Below are 21,787 nucleotides of genomic sequence, written 5' to 3'. Positions count from 1 at the left end.
CTATCTAAAAGCTATTTTCCTGTGCTTCTAGTAGATTTTTATGTTATAAATGCACGGAGACCACTGAATTGGACACTAATGCATCATAAAATACACTATCAACTGCTGGTCATCAGCTGCAATATATTTTTTGTTAAATCCAATATGGCCGACAGACAAAAAAAACATGCCAACCCACCTGGTCCTTCCTTCTACTGTAGACGACTTTTGGAGGTAAAAAAAATTATTGTGACATCAGATAATCCCTAAAGAACAATACAGCTGATGTATTTTTCAAATAACAACTTTGTATTTGGAAAGAATTACAATTAACCACCTAAAAAACGATAAATTTTTTATTTTGTTTTTTTACAAAAATTTTTTCCTATTTTTTTTCATGTCTTAAGAAAATCAAAACAAATCAGAAAAAATCCTGACACAATGGACCATAATTCATGCATGAACGGGTTAAAAAGCAAATATTTAACTAAGAGTTTTAAGTATTTGCACATTCTTAATACTTTGTGGAAATACCTTTAATTGCAATTACATCAAGTCTTCCTCTAAATGTCTCTACACTTTACACATGTTTTGGGGTATTTTCTTTTGTTCTCCACAGATTCACTCGCTCTCAATCAGACTGGATAAGTACCTGTGAGAGCATTTTTTTTTTCTTTTTGGTCTTTACAGGGATGTTCTATTGGATCTTAGTCAATGCTCTATTTGAGTGCTTTTGAAGGCCCTCCTTTGTTATCCTTGCTATTGTGCGCCAGGTCATTGTGTTGGCACCTAGTGTTCAGAGCGCCCTGGAGATTTCTTAAGGAATCTCTCTATATCCAGTTGCTGTCAACCTTACCTTCTACAGGGACTTAATGCCAATGCATTTTCTCCAGCAGGCGAATATTTCCACATATTACCAACAGGCTTTGCTGTTGCAGCTCAATCCAGAAGGAGACTGCAAAAAACTGTACCAGCAGGAGAATACCCAGGCAGAGCTGGAATCAAATCCAGACCTAAATTCAGTTGAAATTATGTGGCGAGACTTGGAATTGATGTGGAAAATAAGGGTCTCCGTCCAGTCTAATGATATTGATGAATTTCAGTTGTAAAAAATTTTGTGGACAATGCATCCTTTTCCGTGTCACAATGATGCCAGTGTGGCGTTGTGTTGGTCCGTCACATAAAATTTCATCAAAATGGACATTTGAGATTGTAATAGACAAAGTTGATGGTAAAAATATTCAATAATAATAGACAGAAAAAGGCTGGTAAAAGAAAATGTGCGCATTTTCCCTGTGAAGAAAGTTGAAAGACATTTCTAAGGAAAGAATCTTAAAAAAAAAGAATACATTTTTTATGCAGTATTTTCTGTTTTTTGTTTTTAAGTACTGAAAATCGCAAACATTATGTTAAACTCTTAAAGGGTTGGCTGCAATACAGGTCTTTCACGAAGGACCGGCTAACTGCTGCTCGTTCCGTTTTTACTGCAGAAGGTGCCGGATTCTGTCGCCATGGCACCCACGCCTCCTCCTCCTCTCCAGCATTAGCACCACCTTTATGACCGTGCTCGCGCGAGCTGCCGCATCTCCCGAGCTGTCTGCACGTTCGGCGTGCCATGTCATCACGCATGCGGAGCAGCTTTTCGGTTTGCAAACACTATTATTCACCCAAGTGTCGGAAGAGGGATGCAGAGAGAACAAATTCGGGTTAATCAAGATGAACATGGATAGAGTGATACGGTACGTGCGCGTGATCTAAAAGTGACGGCTGTGTGAGGCTTGGTGGGAAGCAGAGAGGTAAACACACTCACACACACACATACACACACAGAGAGAGAGAGAGACGCTCACACTAACACACGGACTGTACGGGATGCCCGCGTGACTGCAGGGAGGAAAGAAGCGGAGGAAAAAGATGGGGTCTTGGTGGACCATAGCAAAAGCTCATAAATTAAGTTTTTTTTTTTTTTTTTCCGATTTATCGTCTGATCCACCTGGCTGCTATTTTAAGACAGTTAGCAAATCTATGCTTAGATATTTCTCCTCATCTCTAAGTCGCAATAATTAGCCTCTGCTTCCCGGACGGACCGGTATCATCTCCTCATCCCTTTACTGCTGTTTCCTCCTGTAGGATGTTGATGATGATGATGATGATGATGATGAGCTGTGAGGTCGCCAGGTAGGGAGCGCACAAGTCGGGACGCCTTTCCTCATGACCGGGAGCACGCATATGTCACCTCTGCTGCACGGAGCGCAAAACAGCAAGCGATCGTTGGCCGCTTTCTTTGGGACGGCTCGAGAACCTGCGGCCTGCTCGGGGCTCCGGTTATACCGCAATGCCACACGGGCCGAGATGAGGGAGAGGCTGAGGAGAGCCGGCGGGGAGGAGGAGGAGGAGGACGCGTCTGCAAGCCGCAAACGATTTGAAAAGGGAGGATTTAAAACGAGCCGAGTCGATGTTTTACTCGGCTTTAAAGTTGTGTTTTACTCGGACTGAACAGGAAAGTGGCACAAGGTGTACTCTGCGCTGCATGGACTGAGAGTACGCTGCGTCGACTCTAACTGTCTCAGCAGCAGCAGCAGCAGCAGAGCTCAAACGTCAAGTGGGGTGAGTGCTGTGGTTGTGTGGAGGGGCTGCTCGATTCTCAGCTTTCTGCTGATCAAGTTCTTGGACTCACTGACCGGTCTGGACATTACGCAGGAACCATTGCACCTGCCAGGGGGTCAGCTTGATGCATGAATTATAACACCGTTAAGCCAGCATTTACACCAGTTCCTCCTCTGCTCTTTTGTGTTTCTGCCTACACAGTTTGTTATATGAACTCAGTGCACAAGTAAACATCTTCCCATCCTCCTCACTCACACACACACACACACACACATATAGAGACAAGCCAACCATGCCTTCACCCTCAGACTCCAGCAGCGTGGCTTCTGCCTCTGGATCTCGCGGTTGGTCTGACAGTCGCAGAGGCATGTCAGGCAGGGGGCCCGGTGGGGCCCGTCTGCTGCTCTACCTGGGTTTGTGCCACCTGGGGCTGGGAGCCATGGTTCTGGCCTTCTCTTTCACCAGCATGGCCTTCACCTCATCCGCGCGCGTCCGGCAGTCCTGTCCATTCTGGGCTGGCTTCTTTGTGAGTATGACTGTAGCCAAAGCTTGTTAAACGAAACCAAGCTGACTGTAAGTTGTGCGTGTTTTATGTTTGCATTTGTCACCAGGTGGTGGCATCAGGGATAGTGGGAATAATCTCATGGAGAAGACCTCTAACACTGGTGGTATGTTTTCACTGCATTTAAACAACTTTTCATCATAACTGGGGGGGGGGAAAGAGTATACAAGCACCCAAAGGAGAACATGATCACAGAAGCAACAGAGATCCTGTGTGTGTGTGTGTGTGTGTGTGTGGGGGTGTGTGTGTGTGTGTGTGTGTGTGTGTGTGTGTGTGTGTGTGTGTTGAAAGAGAAAATATTATGCTACGCAAAATGTTATGTATGAATGCATGAGGCAGCATAAGGTCAAGGAAGTTTGTCAGAGTCGACTGAAGAAAGATTGAGCTAATTAAAGGACAATCATGTTTTTAGGAAAATACAGGGAAAACCTACAAAGACTTTAAGGGTGAGCATGAGAGTGATTGACAGCGCTAAGACCCTCCCCCTGATTTTGATTGTTTCTCACTGAATGGTGTATTTCTGCAGCTACCACAGGAAGAAGGCAGAGGGACTCATCCATCCATCCATCCATCCATCCATCCATCCATCCATCCATCCATCCATCCATCCATCCATCCATCCATCCATTTTCTTTACACCCTTGTCCTTTAGTGGGGTCGAGAGGGTTGCTGGTGCGCAGAGGGGCTCAATTTTTCTTATATATTGTTGATCTTATACTATCACGACATAATGATAATTTTATTTAAAACAAAAACATTTTTCATAAAAGCTACATACTGCAGCTTTAAATGTGCTGCATAATTTATTAATTCATTATGCAGGATAATTAATCCAGTTTAGAAACCATCACAATGATTTGAAATGCATAATGTTTTAGTGGAACACTCTACCAAAGAGTCAGTTAAGCTTTAATATATTGAAAAAAGATAACATGTAGCCTAACATGCAGTTAGGCTTACTGCATGTTAGGCTTGCATAAGGATGTTTTCTTTCTTCACCTTTCCACTGACTGTTTCATCCTCTTTGTAAAATAAACAGTGAAATTTGGTTTTGTGTCCTTTAGCGTCATCTGTTCTCCTTGCCTGGTCGCAGGCAGTTTTAATAACCCGCTCTAAATTAAGCATGGCCTCCGCATCCCTCCACAGGTGTCACTGTTCATGTTGCTGTCTGCAGTGTGTGTGATCCTCAGCCTGGCCGGCTCAATGCTCTCGTGTCAGAACGCACAGATGGTCAAGTCAATGAACACCTGCCAGGTATGTCAGAACTGCCGTCTTCCTTGTGCTGAAATGTCCTTCCAAGCAGATGCATTAGGAATGAGCCAGGAATAATTTGAATAATGTGAAAGAGCTCCAATCGGTGCATTACTGTGATTCACTCTGTATGATAATGTGTGTAGGTGGAGAATGGTCTCTGTGTGTGCTGTCCAGGCAATCTAGCCTGCTCCATGACGAATGAGGATACCCTGGTTCTGTCCAAGAATGGTGACTGTCACTCATTCAAACATCAGCTAAAGGTATGCACTGTACTCTGCACATTTATTCCTGGCAAAAGTGTGTGGTGGGGGGGAGGAAAAGCTTAAAATAAAAATATGTATTCCAGCATAAAAATAGACTGTGCTTTAGTCTTATATAATATATGAAAAATATTGGACCTCGTAGTGAGACAGACATTTGTTGCACACTTTCTCTGGATCATCTGGAATATTGGAGCCTCTTCTATGTTCTCTTAACCTCTGCTCACCCAGGAGAGAGTTTTGTGCTCTGTCTCTTAATATATCAAAGATGTCCCAGTCGATTACGGTTTCCTCCGACCGAAGCTGACAGTTCCAGTTAAACTCCCAGTAGCATTTGAGATGTTGGGGAAGAAATCATTTTTTCCCCTTCTTGGTGCAGCTTTGCTTGTCACAATTTTTGTTTCAAACTTACTTGTTGTTCTCACTGACTATATAGACAAGTAATTTTTTTGCAGCATAATTGTAATTTCACGCTTTCTCGTCTTTCCAATTTTTAAGCTTGACTGAGAGAAATGATCATATGCATAATGTCTACTGCATCATAACAATATCCTATGGAAACAGAAAGACATGAATTACTTATTAGGAAAGTTTTTTTAAAAAGTGTCTTCTTAACATTTATAAAACATTTTCAGTGTTAACTACATATTATTTGTTTTGGGGGTATTTACACATATTTACCAATGTTCCAAAAATAGCTTAGCACCCTACAAAATTGCCTTGACATAGGAAACATATGTAAGCATAAAGTGTTACATTTTAAATGTTATATAGCAGACGAATTACCCAAAAAAAATGTTTGAGTTGAGATTTTTATGAATGCCGTTTTTTTTGTGCAGGACCTCCTGTTCAGTGCGTGTGGTCTCAGCATTCTCTCCACCATCATTTGTACGCTGTCCACTGTGACTTGCAGTATACACATATTCTCCTTGGATCTTGTGCACCTGGTGAGCGCGCTGACGCAGCACATTTCACTTAAGTGGCTGATCTTTTTTTTTTTTTTTACAATGCAGCAGAGTCACATCCGGAATTCAAGGTATCAGTTTTAAACACAAACGAAACCTTAATGCATCCTCTGTGGTTACCGCTCAGCTCGCCCCTCATCGCTCCCGCTCAGTCAACCCAGAATGCACCACTCCGCAAGACGCTTTCCTGACCAACATCATGGACTTTGAGGAGTTTGTGCCCCCCATCCCTCCTCCTCCCTACTACCCCCCTGAATACACCTGCAGCTCAGAGACAGACGCTCAGAGGTGCTACAGTACTTTTGTGATATTATCAATCTGTGTGTTCTGTAATAGCCATTGTGTTTATAATGTCACACACACTTTTAAAGAACGATTAACGTGTTTGCATCAACATCCAGCATCACCTATAATGGCTCCATGGAGAGTCCTGTCCCGTTGTACCCCACTGACTGCCCTCCTCCCTATGAAACTGTGATGGGCCAAAGAGCTGCAAGCCAGGTGAGCCGCTGGGTACACGCAGACATTTGCTCAGAATTACTCCTGCTACAGATATTTAGGGAAGAAAACATTACCTAATTTTGACAAGAACAAAAGTTAGCAGATGAAATGGATTTAAATAACAGGGATGCTGGTGCATGATAGAGCAACGAATGAGCTTACTGGGAACTCTGATCGATCTTCACAGTAGCTTTGAAGGAATTATCCCAGTACTTTCTGCAACTTTCTTGAAACTAACTGGGTATTTTCCAGCAACTTACTAGATACTTCCCTGGAACCTATAGTGAACTAACCAGACACTTTCCTGGAATGTCCCTGGAACTCAAAGACTTACCAGGTCATAGAACTTCCCAAGTACTTCCCAGAACTTTTTTTTTTTAGCTTACTGCTTACTTTTTTCTAGGATTGTATCAGGTACTTTATTACATTTATTAGATAACTTTCAGAACTTTGTCTTGTAATTTACTGAGTACTTCACAGGTTCTTCCCTGGAATCTATTTGTCACTTTGCAGGAACTTGTAAGGCAACTTCAGGAACTTACTTGGGACTTTTTAAAAAAAATTGTATGTACTTTCCTGAACCTGCAGTGTACTTTCCTAAAATATGGGAAAGTGCCATGTAAAATCCTTGAAGATACATCTTAAGTCACTTCCTTATAAAACCCACTTCCTGAAAGTGTCCAGTAAGTTATACAAAATACCTACAAGACAAACTCCCTGGTTTAAACATGCAGAAAACAATGACTTAAGACTAAAGAGTGGGAGTAATTGGATTTGGCCTGTTTAGATTTAGTTTTAGAAATGAATGATAATCCATTTACTTCTTATGCCGATTAAGATGAACAACAATTTTCTCCCCCCAAAAAAGCTCATAAGACAAAGAAAACTGTGATGGCAATCATGTAAGACTGAATTTCACAAATGAAGTGAAAATAATAATATTTTTTGCTCAATTAAAATAATGTTTTATGCATTAGCTTTTAGGAAAACGGTACATTTAAATATTCAGAATAACAGAGATGTGACTGGGCAGTGCTAAGCTTCTGTACGTCACTCTGCAGCATCTTTCTTCATTTTGTGTAATACATCCTTTGACTGTCCTGATCCTTGTCTCTTGTGATTGTCAAGGCAACCGTGTTTGACGCCCATGGTACTGAGCTGTCTGGAGAGAGAGGGACCTCTACAGCCTTTAGCGGAGAAGGTGCAGTCATGCAGTTTGTCTGTCATGTTGTGTCAAGTGCGTATGTAGGTAAATGGAGTCGTGTAGTTGCATTCAAGATGTAAATGAAGACAAAACGTTAAAGAAAAACAGTGAAAGCCCATTATAAGCTAGAAATGGCTCTTTTGCTATTTTGATATTCAAACAGCAACCAATAAAAATCCCAAATCAAAACCAATAGAAGCGCAAGATTATATTGCTCTCATGCAGTGAGTGCAGGAAGTTTTCAGACCCCTTTAAAATGTTCACTCTCTGTCTTTCATTGGAGCCATTTGCTAAAATAATAATGATATTTAAAAAAAGCTCAAATGATTTCTTATGAATGTACACTGGTCATACCATCTAGACAGAAAAATGTAGAAATGTTTACAAATTTATTAAAAAGAAATGTGAAATATGACATGGTCATTAGTATTTTTCTCCCACGAAGTCATCCATAAAAATTGTATACCTGGACTCATAGAGATGCTCAAAAATAAAATCTCTCCTCGCCTTTTAGCTTTCTAGCAGATACCTGGAAGATTGGAGGCAAAACTAAACTGTATCACCATTAAGAATTTAACCCACCAAAACTCAAAGCCCCAGTTCTATGAGAAGAAGTAAGCACAGAGCATGACGCTGCCACCACCATGTTTTACTATGGATGTCATGATGATGCTCAGTATTGTTTTTGAGTCAACTTTTTTAACTTTTTGGAGTCATTGTCCAACACAACGATGACCATAGCACATTCTCCTACAATTTCAAACTGAGCTGGATGTTTTTTTTAAGGAAAATGCTTCTGCTCCATTTCCTAGACATCAAACCACCAAGCAGCCAAGTCTCATTAAAACCACTTAAACTCAAGAACATCATCTCAGATGTGGGGTGGGGAAATCAGAAGCAAGCAGGGCTGGCCACTGGTTCTGCATTTTCACCTTTAATAGATGACTCTCCTCATTGTGCTGTGGAATATAAATAATAATGTGTAACGTTTTGTTTCTGTATAACCCCAATGTAAAATGTGCCTTTAGCTTCTTTAGCTAACAGTTGGAAATGTGAGATATATTATTACTTCTGGTTAAGGACAATTTAAAAATGAAGCATAAAGCTGCTTCAGTAATAGTACAAACTATGACTGGCATTTAATATTTTTTTTCTTAACTGGGAATGTTATTTAGGTTAATGGTTATTAATATTTAGAAAGTAATTTAGTGTTAAATTATTTAATATATCATCACTCAAAAATAAAGGTGAAGATTTAGATGAAATCTGCAGTTTTATGTAGATACATTTGAGAAACTGGTAGGAAATGTCAAACAAGATGGCACATTTAATATTGTAAAACCTGAGTGTACATTCAAGGGTTTTCCTGAATAATAAAGAAAAACATATTGTTTTTTCTTGTTAGTATCTATGGATAGTGGTTCTCTGTTAATGTCAGAGATTGTGGATATCCCTGATGATTCCTCCCCGTCTGAAGACTCCTGTTTGATGGAGGTTGGGATAAGGAGCCACGGGGGCAACAGGACCTGTGCTGACAGGGGCGACAGCTTCTTCCGCAGTCCACAGTGTCAAACACCAGAGAGCCCGCTGGCAGGAGGGCCGAGGGCAAGACGGTTCCTCAGAGGGGAACGGTCTAATTCCTGCTCCTCGCCTAGCACAGCTACCAATACATACAGGTGAGAAAAGGCTCCAAAAAGTTCAAATTCCTCCTTAAGTTTTGAGGAGAAATTTTAACTCTCCCAGTCCGTTTTCCAGGTCTCCTGTGCTGCACCGCCAGGCTGTGTTAGCTAGCAGCTGTTCCCAGCTGGAAGCAATAGGAAACTCACCAAATCAACAGCAACGTTTCATCCCAGAGATTCAGGTGAACCTCACCGACCCCTCAAACCAGGAAGCTGCCCCGGCCTCATCTGTTCCCCCTCCATCGTCTTCCTCAGCAGCCTGTGAGCACGGAAACAGACTGCTCCCTCCTCACGGGGCCCTTTACCTCCGACGAAGGGCTGAGAGAAGTGACAAGCATGGAGGGACCGTTGGAAGACAGAGTGAAGGCTTTTTACGCCTTGTGCGGTCGCACAGTGAGCCAGGCCTCGGCTCTTCAACAGACACAGGTGAGGCGAGCATTAGCGAGAAAACATTTACTCCAATTTTACAGTGAGGACAAAAATATGCTTTTTTTCCCCCCCTTTTTTGTTCCAGTTGACTTTGGGTCCGGAGGCAGCAAGGCATCTACAGACACAGGTAAGAGCTTATATCCAGAGGAAAATCTCCTGTTCTACCACATCCTAAAGGTGCCCTATTGGATCAGGTTCTGGCGGCTGTGGAGGCCACAGTCATTGTCATGTTCAAAGCAGGTTGAGATGATTTGACCTTGGTAACATGAGATGGATCCGTGCTTTCATGTTATTTATGGTAAATTCTGACTCCACCATCTGAATGTCACAGCTGAAATTGAGACTCATCAGACCAGAGAATGCTTTTTTCAATTTGTTATTATCTGATTTTTGCGAGCTAACAGTAGTGCTAACTGGTGTGGTCTTCTGCTGCTGCAACTTCCCACTTTCCTTTGACCTCTGATACAAACAAGACTCTTCTCCTTCATACCTTTCCTGCCCAGTGGTTGTTGTTTTTTTTTTTATCTTTTTCAGACCATTTTCTGATGGTTTTGAGTGAAACTCCTACTCTATCAGTTTCTAAAATACTCAGACCAGCCTATCTGGCGTCAACAACCACGCAACGTTTAAAGTCTCCCATGTTCGCTTTGAATCATAACAAGTCAAAGTGAACTTGACTTATTAAGTTCACTTTGTTTTTGTAAGTTTATTAATCGTACAAAAACACCTTGCATAAACAGACACTCTTCTTACCACTGCTTAGGATACCTTCCTGACTATAAGTAAGAAAAAGATCGTGTATTAAACACACAGTCTTAAAGTTGAGGGAAGAGACAAATCTTTTGGCGTAATTTGGCAATGAAGAAATGCTTAGGAAATAAAATCATAATCAGAGGTCCTGAATAAAAATTTTAAAAAATAATAGAAAAATACTCTCTTCAACGTGTCTTTAATGCACTGAGTCACAGCTATGTAATTGGTTGTTTCATCAATTGCCTTAACAAGCAATTGAACTGGTGTACCTGGTAAATATGAAGGCGAGTGCGTGCTCTCATTGTAGAACGTAACACCTACAATTTCTGTCCTTTTTCGACTTCAAAGCTCCATCTTCCGAAGCGTGTTTGTTGCCTCGCTCTTCTGTGGCTCCTCCTTCTGCTCTGCCAAGTAAAGGTGGCATTAAGACAGCAGCCACAAGTGTGCAAATCCCCCCTAAACCTGCACCCACCTCACCTATATGCATACCTAAAGACTGCCACCGCTCTCTAGGAGACCTGAAGGTAAATCAGGTATCTCTTACGTACCAAAAGTGAAGAAAAAAAAACCCCACCAAGCTCTGACATTATTATTTTCCTTGCTTTTTTTTTTTTTTTTTTTTTTTTTTTTTTTTTTTTTTTTTTTTTTTTTTTTTTTTTTTAAGGTTACCCGAGTTCTGGTGGCTCGCTTCCTGCAGCGCTCCAAACGTAACCTGGGGCCACCCTCTGAGCATGCTGGGAGCACAGGACAGGGGCCAAAGAGGAGAAGTGGAGTTGAGACGGTTGGCTCTAACCACCTGTCTTCTGAGCAAGTATGACACCCAAACTCTAACCCAATTTTAGCACTTGTTCAGCATCTCCAGCCTCCAGATCATCTACAGATTTATTAAATTACCTCCAGGTGTCGCGGACCCCTTGGAGCACCAGCCGCGGACACCCCAACGCTCACTCCCATCACCCTCACCGCCGGGGACATCACCACTCCCATAGCGACAGTAGACACAACCGGCACTACAGCAGTCGAGCGCCAGAAGGGATCCACCTGCGCAGCTGTGGAGATCTGAGCTCTTCCACTTCGTCGTTGCGTCGATTGATGGCGCCTCATGCGCCTCACGGGTCATCTGGAGCTCTCTATTCAGAGTCTGCGCTGTGACGAGGAAAGGAGGGCGGAGGAGGAAAGAGGAAGACAAGACAGCACGATTTTGGCAAACGTGAAAACATTCAGAATTTATTTTTCAAAAGTCTTCCCCCCTTTTTCTCTTCGTCGCCTCCATTTCCAGAGGTCAGCTGTGAAAACGACTTTACTTCAGAGGTGCTTCTGATAGACTGAACGTCAGCGCAGAGCTCCGGCTTTCTTTACGAACAAGGAGAACAATGATCAGAAGAGAATGACCATTTACAGTACAATTGCATTTATGGGTTCCAATTTGTTTCTCATCTTTTTTTTTTCTACATTGCTGTTAGACCACTTCTTTGCTCAGGTGACGAGAATGAGGAAATCCGTATTTTTGTCTTCCATATATATTAAGAGAAGTACCACCAAAAGCAGTCAGCTGAATACAGTGTCTCTCAAAAGTATTCATACCTTGAACTCCAATAATTCTTTTTTCCTCAGATGAAAATCTGAAGAGTCTAGTGTACTATTAATCAGTGCCTCTAAGTCAGCACTTTGTAGGTCCGCCTTTTACTGAAATTGTAGCTTCCCCACTGATTGTTGCAAAATTGCCCAAATTTAGTCAAATTGGATGTGGAGAATTTGTGAAATTCTGCGAACACTTCCTATTTTTGAGGCCTTTGCAGAGCAGAACATAGATAATGTTTACTGATTGTGGATAAATAAACTGTTAGCTTATCAGTGTTAGGATTTTCTGGCCTTGGGTTTATAGAAACGATAAATTACAGATAAGAAATTCTCTATCCAGCTACTGGAACAAAATTAAACATGCTTGAAAAAAAAATCACAAATTGGCCTATATGTGTTGTTTTGGCAAATAAACAAGTGGAAGACGTTTCTTAATTACTTTACCAGAATGTCCTAATGCCCCCTTAAAACATTTTCTTCTGCTGTAAACAACATACAACACCAAATAAATCTACTGTCATGGAGAGCCTCAATGCATGGCACTAGAAGGCGATCCAGTTGTTTTTTTGTTTTTCTTTCAAACTCATTCTTGTGAACAGTGATGCTGCTATAATGATAAACTTACAACATATCGTTCAGCTCTACTTACTGCTGACTTACGTTGGACTCTATTCACTAATTAAATGACTTCTGAAGGCAAACAGTTGAACTGCACTATAATTAGGGGTATGACTATAACTGTACAACACATTTTTCAGATTTTTATTTGTAGGAAAGTTTGGAAGCCATGCATCGTTTACCTCCTATGTCACAATCATACACTAGTTAGTCTTGGGTCTTTCACATAATAGTCACAGAAAATTCATAAAATTTCATGTCGTAACAAGACAAAATATGAAAAATGTAAATGGGGTGTGAATACTTTTGGAAGCCTCTATTTAATGTACCATAAGATGCACCAGTGAGTTTGCACTTGAGGACAAATGCTGTTACAAAGAAGATCCTAAATCAGCTTTATTTTACTCTTCCCTCCCACTCCCTCTTTATTTTAAGAGTTATTTTTTGCCAATTTGGCAGCGTTCGCCTAAACAAAGCAGCCAGCATTCCTTACAGAGACACCAGTGGCCGCCACAGACATGACTCCAGTGGTTGAATTGTACCACGGTGCGTGTAATATGCACACAAAATGGTGCATGTTTTTTGCTACTGCTGCAATACTGTGGGAACCTTGTGCATTTGATTCTGCCTGTCCACGTAACTAAGTAACAATTGCTCCGAATGTCTTTATCTGCATGTTTGCTTCTTTATTCTGTTTCTCCTCCTGCACACAGGACCTGCAATGCAGCCAGTTGTTGGTTGAGGTCAGGGACAAAGTCACCTGCCAGGTGGCTCCACACGCGCCTCTGGACCTTGGCTACAGGAGGACGATCCTTGTCAGATGCGAACTGCTTTGAGAGGCTCTTGCAGCAAATTTATCATGAAGTTCTGGATACGCACTGTGTGTTGTTACATTTCGGCTGTACAGTGGTTGTTTAAAGATGATTAAATGAAAAAGAAAAAAAAAACTCTAGAAGTGCATAAACACATTTATATCAGACTGAATTTTTAAGCTGGATACACTGACGTCAGCGAAGGCACATTTTGGGAACGTACAAGTATGCATCTACACTAGCAAACACAAAAACACAGACACACTCGGAAAGGCAATGGGATTTGTTTCTACCTCCTGTCTTGCATTAAATTTTATTCATTTAAAGAAACATCTGTATTGCAGGCCCACTTGGCTAAAACCTTTCACTCTGAATGATAAATGTACACTAAATATGACACTTATTTGAAATTTAAATGCAGCGTGGATAGAAAAACTTTTAGTGCAAGTTATGTACTTAAATATATGAAATAAATAATAGAAATAAAAATTAAAAATTTGCTGTTGTTTAAGTGTTATGAAAGATAGTAATTTTTAAGACACCTGCAGTGAAACTCATGTTTGTCGCATTTATTGGTACGTTCATAAGCTCACCGTCGTCATGGTGAACAGCTTTACAGTCAGACGAAACACAGTTACTTAATTTGTATCTTTGGACAAATTAAGGAGAGGCTTTCAGTTCTTTAAATCATTGAAGAGCATGGTGGTGGCTGCATCATGCTGAGGGTCTGTTTCGCTGCCTGTAGTGCTGATGCATTTTACAATGCAGGTGGAACAATATAGAAGCAGAACCTAGTTGGCTGAAAAATTGCTTAGCGACAGATAAATCCAACTAATATTGAGTTTCTAGAGTGGTTCTGATCACCAAGTCTGTGTTAAATGGTGTTTCAGCAAATAGAAGTGTAGGAGTGTCTGTATGCACAATTCTGACCCTGTGCGTATCAGAAAACAAATTCATGAACAAAGCATGCTATTCTTGTTTTTTTTTTTTAAATCCTCTAAGTCAACTCTGAAAAAAGATGAGTTCAAGTCAAACCTTAAAGCTGAAATATAATGACATTCCTGCCCAAACGGCTGACCAGAGCTGTAGGAGATTGCACACTAATATTTAAAATGTGGCATGGTCAAAGTCAGATTTAAGAAAGAAATTAAAACTAATATCCAAGTTTAAGAAAAAGTTACAGGATGAAATATATGTAAAACTTAAGGTTTAAAGGCAAATATTGGTCAGATTCAGTCGGGGAACTATTCATGGCACAACACCAGAGTTCTTCTTAATGATTTATATTAGCTTGACATGACCTTTACAGCTCTGGATTTGTACAACAATTCATAGTAAAATAACATAAAGCATAATTCATTTAACCTTTATTTAACATGATAAATCCCTTTAGGTTGGAGATCTCTTCTGCTAGAATGAACTCCGTAAGAGGTTGTCAACACTATCATAATAATTGCAGGTACAAAAGAGAAATTACAAACATAGAAATTTTATCAGTTTGATCAATAATTTGGAAAGTAACATTAAGCATTCTAACTAAATGAAGAGTTTCTGCAGAAAAAAAGCCAAAATAAGATTTAGAAAGCCAAAATTATGCACCGTTTTTATATATTTAGGAGTTTACTTTTCCCTTAGGAGACTGACATAAAATTAATTAATAATTGAATGAATAAACATTTGGAGCCTCTGTTCAATTATAAAGCTCCTAGGATTTGGACGTATCATGTAACACTAAAAAGTAATTGGGAGTAAGGCTTATTTAATTTAATTTTTTATTTTTATTTTTTTGCCTCCTCACTCTCGGTTAAAAACATCATAGATTTGTAGAGAGATGATGTAAAATCACTCTGCAATTTTACTGGTTGCTATTTTACTTCTTTATTTCACCTGTGCAATAAATGCTTGATTTAATCTGACCACTCCACTTAAGCTCCGCCCATGTTTAGGTCCTATTGGTTGATCATCACAAGATCCCATCCTGGTTCGATGCGAGCAGCCAATGAAAACGTCTAATGTCAGATGAAGCCTTTTCTTACCTCGCCCATATGCAAGGGATGCTGGGACATTTAGTTCCGATAATTCCAGATAAAAGCTGCTAGGGTGAGGTAATGAACTACAATCTCCATATCCTGGTTAGAAGAAGCGTTCAAAGACCTCCGTTTGTCTGCGAGAAGGAGATAAAAGCTGATTTTTATTCAACTATACGGCGCAGTTTGGAATAAGAGATCAAAGATATTATGGTATGTAAAGATATATAATCAAATGAAGCATAAGTTTATATGATACATCGCATGATAACAGATTAAAAGCTGAAAACTAACCATCTACTTATCCCATAGTTCATAGCGACGCAGTTTGCGATGCTGAAGTTAGCTTTAGATTTGTTACTTTCGATTTAAAGGTATATTTCCCTCCTTTATGGAACTTTAAAGTATTTCAAATTAAAAATTGATAACACGTAAACTTGCCAAATTCATACAGGATTGATGTAGATTAAGTATGTGTAGTTTAAAATGTAACTTGTGAAGTTTGCTCCTTTCTTGATTTGTAAAATAAAATATATATATATATTTAATACTATTCTGGGTTTTTATATAAAATATTTATACAAGGATTTTATAGAACACATTCTGTATTTTAAATAATCCACAATTTTAGAATAGTGGAATCCTGAATAAATATTTCTAAAAGTGGCGCTTTTTGAGCGTGAATTTATTTTAGTCGGGGGGGACAAATGAAATTACCCTTTATATGTAGCGGAAGTCACAAATCAGAGGCTTACTTCGTTGACTTGAAAATTTAAACTTCAAGCTACAATTCTCTTTATCACAGTCCTTCTGTGTTGTTCGTACGAGATTATAAATCTAGCAAGCATGGCTTTTCCCGGGGACTGAAACGAGTTTCTAACGTCATGTTGCCGCTAAAACTACACATCGACGGACTCCAATAAGTTTGCCCCTGAAGTGAATTTGCTCCAGAATGAGATGCCTGCTGCTGAGCTGTGCATTTAATGCACCTAAAACCATTCGGGCCATGTCGTTGGTTGCGTCTCCGTTCAGATTTAAAAGTCGGCCATTTATGCTGTCTGCCTCCTATTTGCAGGGGGACACCGTTTGCAACGGGACACACAACAAAAAGGCGTTGCTGTCGGACCCTCAGCTGTTTGATGCCAAGTTTGAGGAGCTGGTGACAGAGCTGACCGAGAGGGACTTCCAGGATCCTGGGCTGGTGGACGCCTTGAACAGGCTGAGAGAGGCATAGATTTATTTATTATCACTTTGTGAGCTTTGCTGCAAATCCAGTAGTTTTGATTTGGTCTAATTATCCACTTTCTGCTTCAGATTTTGGATTACAATGTTCCTGGAGGCAAGAAGAACAGAGGTTTGTCTGTAATTGGCTCCCTGAGAGAGCTTCTTCCGCCGTCCCAGCTCAGTCAGGATGCTGTGCAGAAAGCTCTGTTGGTCGGCTGGTGCATAGAGATGGTAAGGATTTGAAGTCTAATACTTTGAAATTAGCCATTGCCTTTGTTGTATTTAATTATCACATAAACCCCAATGTAATGCATAGAAGTATTTAGTCATAATAAGACAAAATTTGAAAACATCTAGGGATAAAAACTCCAAAGCAATGTAGTTTGAGCTCTTTGTAAAATCTTGTTTCTCTGATACACTGTGCGCTGCCATATCTAGCCTCAGCATTGTCACTCTGTTTCTTACAGCTTCAAGCATTTTTCCTCATGGCAGATGACATCATGGATGCATCTGTGACCCGGAGAGGACAGCCCTGCTGGTACAAGAGGGTGAGCGCTCAAGTCATTTAAAAAAAAGGATGCTAAAATGTATTTTTGTTATGTATTTATTTACACACAAGTAAAAATTCTCTTCTTCCTCTTTTAAGACTGGAATAGGCCTGGACGCAATAAATGACTCCTTTCTTGTGGAGGCATCAATATATAGACTCCTTCGAAGACAATGCAGGGGTCAGCCCTACTACGTCCATTTACTGGAGCTTTTTAATGAGGTAAGTCTCAGTCCCTGGAGAGAAGCAGCAATATGGTGGGCTGTGTTTCTCCAAGTGTTGGGTGGGATGTGTCCGCTCCAAGAGCGCCGCTAATCGCAACAGAAAGTTTCCCATGTTTAAGATTCCACTGTGGCTTGAAGAAGGATGATGATTCTGTAGTCTTTCCTAAAAAGAAATGTTTGTACAGATCAGAATTGGGGGTTGCACCAATTAGTCGACTAGTCGATTCTTTTCTCTGCAATGACTTTTTTCTGGGCCAGTCGACTATTCGCAATCTCATGACAAAACAGATTTTCCCAAGGAAGTGAAAGAAGGCGGACTAGGTGAGTTCGTCAGAAAGCTCAAATTGTATAAAAATTTAAATAATTTAACAAAGAGAAACTGTAAATTACAGCATAGGCTACCGCAATCGGGGCGTAGCGCGGCGCCCCGCATACAGAGACTTTATTCCGCGGTAGTCAGGAGTCCGACTCCCGTCCTCCATTCGCTGGGCCCATGCCTCTCTCCGCTCTCTCTGCCCCCTTACAGTCAGATTGTTGTCAAATAAACTAGTGCCGAAAAAATCCTTAAAAAAAAAGACTACCGGAGTAATGTGTTACAACGCGTCATGATGTCAGGCTTTTTTATCCATCCAACTGATCAGCGTCATCCTGCGTATTGAAGTTTTTAACCTGGCAGCTTTACGCTCTTATAAAGATGTGGTTTGACTACATCTGGAAACCAAGTCCAAGCTTCATCCTGAGGATCTGATAGAGGCGATCTCTGCCGCCGTCTGCATGTCGGTACAGAGAGCCGCTGCTGAGTCAGCAGAGATCATGCTGCGCATCGGGCGGAGGAGCAGCAGGAGGAGCAGCAGGAGGAGCAGCAGGAGGAGCAGCAGGAGGAGCAGCAGGAGGTTTCGTTAAATTCAACTGTAACCAAACGGGAAACCGTTCATAATAAGTTTGGTTTGTGATGTTCCAAAAGCACCATTGTGGTCAGTGTGATAATTTGACTCCTATACAAGTAACTATCCAGAGATCGTTTGGAAAAAAAACAAAAAAAAAGTCAGACCAGACTTTGTACAACAAACTTTTCTCCCTGCTCACGTAGAATGATCTGTTTATTGCTCTTTTAATTCTGCATAATAGACGTGGTAAAAGCGGGAGAAGGGGAGGCGGTGTCAATATTTGCCGTGAAAATAGCTGATAAAGCCTCCAAGTAGTTGTGAAGGGTTTTTGCGCTTACCTATGACGTCACCGCGACTAGTCGACATCGACTCGACTACTATCATGATGTAGTCGACCTTAAAAAAATATGTAGTCGTTCAACCCCTAATCAGAATATGAATTTTTAATCTTCCCTAATTTCATTTCTTCTCTCCTGTCTTTCAGTCTGGTCTTGTCCTTTCATTTCCCTAACTCCTTCCTTTGTTCCTCTTGTCCTACATTTTGTTCCTTGTTGCTTGTCTTTCATCTTCCTTTCCTCTGTCCTCTGATCCTTCCTCCCTGTTGTTCAGTTAGGTTTTTATGTATATCTCAGATGCTGTAACAGTATCTGCTAAGAAGATTAATTTTTTTGCAATTTGTATGTTAAAATGTGTGCTAAGTTTAAAAGTGTATTACTGCAGATTTTAAGCCTGCTTATCTCTTTGAGAAAAGTAAATATTAATGTTATGTTCTTTATTATCTTTTTGTGTTTCAGACCACCTTCCAGACTGAACTTGGTCAGACACTGGACCTCATTACGGCTCCACCTGGTCACATTGACCTGAACAGGTTTACCATGGAAAGGTAATAACAGGAAAAATATCTTAAATTATAGATTTAAATATGCAGTTTATCGGAGTAAAAAAAAAAGTATTTTTTTTCCTTCATTCCAGGTATAAAGCAATTGTGAAATACAAGACTGCCTTTTATTCGTTTTATCTCCCAGTGGCCTCTGCAATGTACATGGTGAGTATGTTTGTATTGTTAACCACAATGCTAATTAAGATTGTTTAGGGGGAAGAAGTTAAAGACTGCAGAGTTGTTTCTTTGGGAAAGATAAGCCAGCACAGCTTGCCCTTGTAAAGTAATGAAAGCATGCAGCAGGTTTCTCTTACATGCTGCACTTTCATTCCTGCAGGCAGGGATTGACAGCGAAGAGGAACACAGTAATGCCAAGCACATCTTACTGGAGATGGGAGAGTTTTTCCAAATACAGGTAGTTGGTTATTAATATTATCGGTTTTCTCACTGTTTAAATAACATGCTGACATGTCTGCTGTGATGATACACTATTTATATGTTTTATTCCACAGGATGACTACTTGGATTGTTATGGTGACCCGGCTGTGACTGGAAAGATTGGGACAGACATCCAGGACAACAAATGCAGCTGGTTGGTGGTGAAAGCTCTAGAAGTGATGACTCCAGAGCAGAGATCAGTTCTGGAGGTGAGGTTTGTTATGCTGCATTCCCATTTGAGCAAAAAATTATCTTCATAGCGACCTAATCTATGGGTCAAAGTTTAACTCCAATGCAAAAACGTCAGATTACGATTTGTTTCCTTGCATGGATGTCGTCTCCAACAAAAAAATCAAGCATTTATTAAGAAATTAGCCTTCACTCACAGAATGAAAATGCCAGTTTCCCTATTTCAGTCATTTTCTGGCTGGTAATAATGATGTTCCACAAAGATGCCCATCTCATTGCATATCCTGTCCTTTTTCTGTTTCCTCTTGTTTACTTTCAGGAGGTCGATGGTTTACTAAAAACTTTCCATTGCAGCTGATATAATCCTGCTGTTCTTAAGAAATATAATGTTTTAAGTGCATCCACATTTGGATGTTCATGGAAAATTGTGCTAACAACCGTTCTGTGGAAATCCAGTTAAATCTGATGCTCTTTTAAGACTCCTGGGATTTCTTGTTTCCCTTCAAGCCATTGCAAATTTCGCAAGCAGCTTTAGGTTAATTTGCACCAGTTCAGACCAATTTCATCTCAACAGCATTTCGTCATCCTCTGAAACATTTTCCAATACTGGATCTTACTGGATCTTTTTTGTGGCTCCTCCTAAAGGGTTTCTCTGTGATGTAGGTCTGGGGTTTGTGATAAACTCATAGGAACGTTAATTTTGTGTGTTTCTTTTTATTTTCACGTAACGCATTTTCCACTGAATGGCATCAAGAGCTGATGTTTTCGCACTCTCTTTAGGCTTGCTACGGGCGCAAGGATGAAGCCAGCGTGTCGAAGGTCAAAGAGCTGTACAATGCTCTACAAATGCCAAAACTGTATCACACATATGAAGAGGAGAGCTACCAGCGGCTGCAGAAGCTCATCGCTCGGCATGCTCAGAACCTTCCTCACTCAATATTCCTCAACTTCGCCAAGAAGATTTACAAGAGGAACAAGTGAGGGATGGAGCATCACAGGAAAGAACTTGGAACTAGGATGTTAAAGTCACAAGGGAGAAGTTTCAGACCGGTCTGAGCTGAACATAAGTATTTAAGTAGGTTTTCAGTGAGTTATGAATGTTAGGGAAAATGGTTAAAGGGAGAGGAAAGGGCATATTTACCCCACAAAAGTCTCAACGCAGTTATTGTTTATATTTTGACAATAATGTCGAATAAAGAGTTGTACTTTATTTGGGGTTGGGAATGATGTGTCTCCTGGGAGATTATTTCCTAAAACATTTTTATAGTGTTTTTATAAAATAGCCAATTGTCTCAATGTGATTGTGCCTAATAAATTATTTATGATCTGTCTCTTTTGCATCCTTTTTCTGGGCAAGAATAATGGACACCAAATGCACTTGCTGAGCAAGAGAAAGAGATTGTTAAACGCCCATAAATAATGGTCTGGTCTGGTTTGGTGCACATGGAGACTAGTGAAGGATATGTAAAGGATTGTCACTTAATCTGCATCTTATTTTATCAATCACAGACAATTTATCCCTTTTTAAAAAACCTTAATCCCAGTCAGAAATTCAATTACGATTAGACCAGTTTATATCAAGAACCATGTAGTATATAAGAGTTATGAAATGCATTCAGAGAGCAATCTGTCAACAATATTAATATGCCAGTGACACAGTAAATCAGATCAAGTTTCACAATTGGGAAACTGAAAGATGGTGAGGGAAAACAGCCAAAGTTCATCACATTCACAAGGTTTACATGAAACCATGTTGCTCAATGGCCGATATTAAAATAATTGAACAGAAGCATTTTGCGTTAAAAGCAGGGATATTACACTTTTTAATATAAAAGTTTTATTTCATGGCATACACAATAATAGGAAAAACTGCTAATGTTACCAGTAGGTGGTCAGTAAAATGCTTCAAAATAGGCTTTTTGCTTTTTGTGAAGCTGTGTCTGGATATATTAGCAAACATTCAAGTGGGAGGAAAACATTTGGGTGAAATTACATGTGAATTAGGAATGACTGCAGCCTGAGGAGGATTACAAACTTCTTGTCCTCAGCTATTCAGCGTTCCTCATGTCAGGCCTTTTTTTCTTGATGCAGATACAATTTCAGAAACCTCTTAATGGGCATGAAGAGAGAATTGGCCAGACTGTTGCCAAGTCATATTATTTTTAAT

At 40.3% G+C, this 21,787-nt stretch overlaps 2 protein-coding genes across 6 annotated transcripts; both read left to right on the top strand.

Annotated features, from left to right (window-relative positions):
• Positions 1-1,567: 1,567 nt before the first annotated feature.
• Positions 1,568-13,364, top strand: fam189b (family with sequence similarity 189 member B). 4 transcript variants are annotated; one of them, XM_015019851.1, is made up of 15 exons: positions 1,569-1,718; positions 2,110-3,112; positions 3,198-3,254; positions 4,295-4,402; positions 4,546-4,662; positions 5,502-5,609; positions 5,755-5,915; positions 6,029-6,128; positions 7,257-7,329; positions 8,738-9,008; positions 9,088-9,437; positions 9,526-9,567; positions 10,542-10,717; positions 10,858-11,004; positions 11,094-13,364. In XM_015019851.1, the coding sequence occupies exons 2-15, from the start codon at positions 2,879-2,881 to the stop codon at positions 11,343-11,345; spliced, it is 2,196 nt and encodes a 731-aa protein (XP_014875337.1). In that variant the 5' UTR covers positions 1,569-1,718; positions 2,110-2,878; the 3' UTR covers positions 11,346-13,364. The 4 variants fall into 4 exon arrangements, with proteins under 4 accessions (XP_014875338.1, XP_014875337.1, XP_014875336.1 ...); XM_015019850.1 differs by having other exon boundaries at positions 1,569-1,775; XM_015019852.1 differs by having other exon boundaries at positions 1,568-3,112; positions 8,789-9,008.
• Positions 13,365-15,281: 1,917 nt separating this feature from the next.
• Positions 15,282-20,951, top strand: LOC106938027 (farnesyl pyrophosphate synthase-like). Of its 2 annotated transcripts, XM_015019857.1 has the most exons (10): positions 15,282-15,444; positions 16,307-16,459; positions 16,546-16,686; positions 16,923-17,003; positions 17,102-17,224; positions 18,908-18,996; positions 19,086-19,158; positions 19,331-19,408; positions 19,506-19,640; positions 20,401-20,951. In XM_015019857.1, the coding sequence occupies exons 1-10, from the start codon at positions 15,442-15,444 to the stop codon at positions 20,599-20,601; spliced, it is 1,077 nt and encodes a 358-aa protein (XP_014875343.1). In that variant the 5' UTR covers positions 15,282-15,441; the 3' UTR covers positions 20,602-20,951. The 2 variants fall into 2 exon arrangements, with proteins under 2 accessions (XP_014875343.1, XP_014875342.1); XM_015019856.1 differs by lacking the exon at positions 15,282-15,444 and having other exon boundaries at positions 15,976-16,459.
• Positions 20,952-21,787: the final 836 nt, after the last annotated feature.

Source organism: Poecilia latipinna, unplaced genomic scaffold (genome assembly GCF_001443285.1).
Source record: "Poecilia latipinna isolate Pla-1442-1.1 unplaced genomic scaffold, P_latipinna-1.0 Scaffold2489, whole genome shotgun sequence".
Lineage (NCBI taxonomy): Eukaryota > Metazoa > Chordata > Actinopteri > Cyprinodontiformes > Poeciliidae > Poecilia > Poecilia latipinna.
The sequence above is the reverse complement of the archived record's forward strand: the minus strand, read 5'-3'. Positions and strand labels throughout refer to the sequence as shown.

What these genes read in the sequence shown, in the direction of transcription:
- fam189b (XM_015019851.1), top strand. Translation starts at nt 2,879, where the DNA reads ATGCCTTCACCCTCAGACTCCAGCAGCGTGGCTTCTGCCTCTGGATCT. An exon ending in CGGCTCTTCAACAGACACAG is followed by an intron (nt 9,438 to 9,525) that starts GTGAGGCGAGCA and finishes TTTTTGTTCCAG; the next exon opens with TTGACTTTGGGTCCGGAGGC. An exon ending in CAAGGCATCTACAGACACAG is followed by an intron (nt 9,568 to 10,541) that starts GTAAGAGCTTAT and finishes TCGACTTCAAAG; the next exon opens with CTCCATCTTCCGAAGCGTGT.
- LOC106938027 (XM_015019856.1), top strand. Translation starts at nt 16,184, where the DNA reads ATGAGATGCCTGCTGCTGAGCTGTGCATTTAATGCACCTAAAACCATT. An exon ending in AGCCCTGCTGGTACAAGAGG is followed by an intron (nt 17,004 to 17,101) that starts GTGAGCGCTCAA and finishes TCCTCTTTTAAG; the next exon opens with ACTGGAATAGGCCTGGACGC. An exon ending in AACAGGTTTACCATGGAAAG is followed by an intron (nt 18,997 to 19,085) that starts GTAATAACAGGA and finishes CCTTCATTCCAG; the next exon opens with GTATAAAGCAATTGTGAAAT.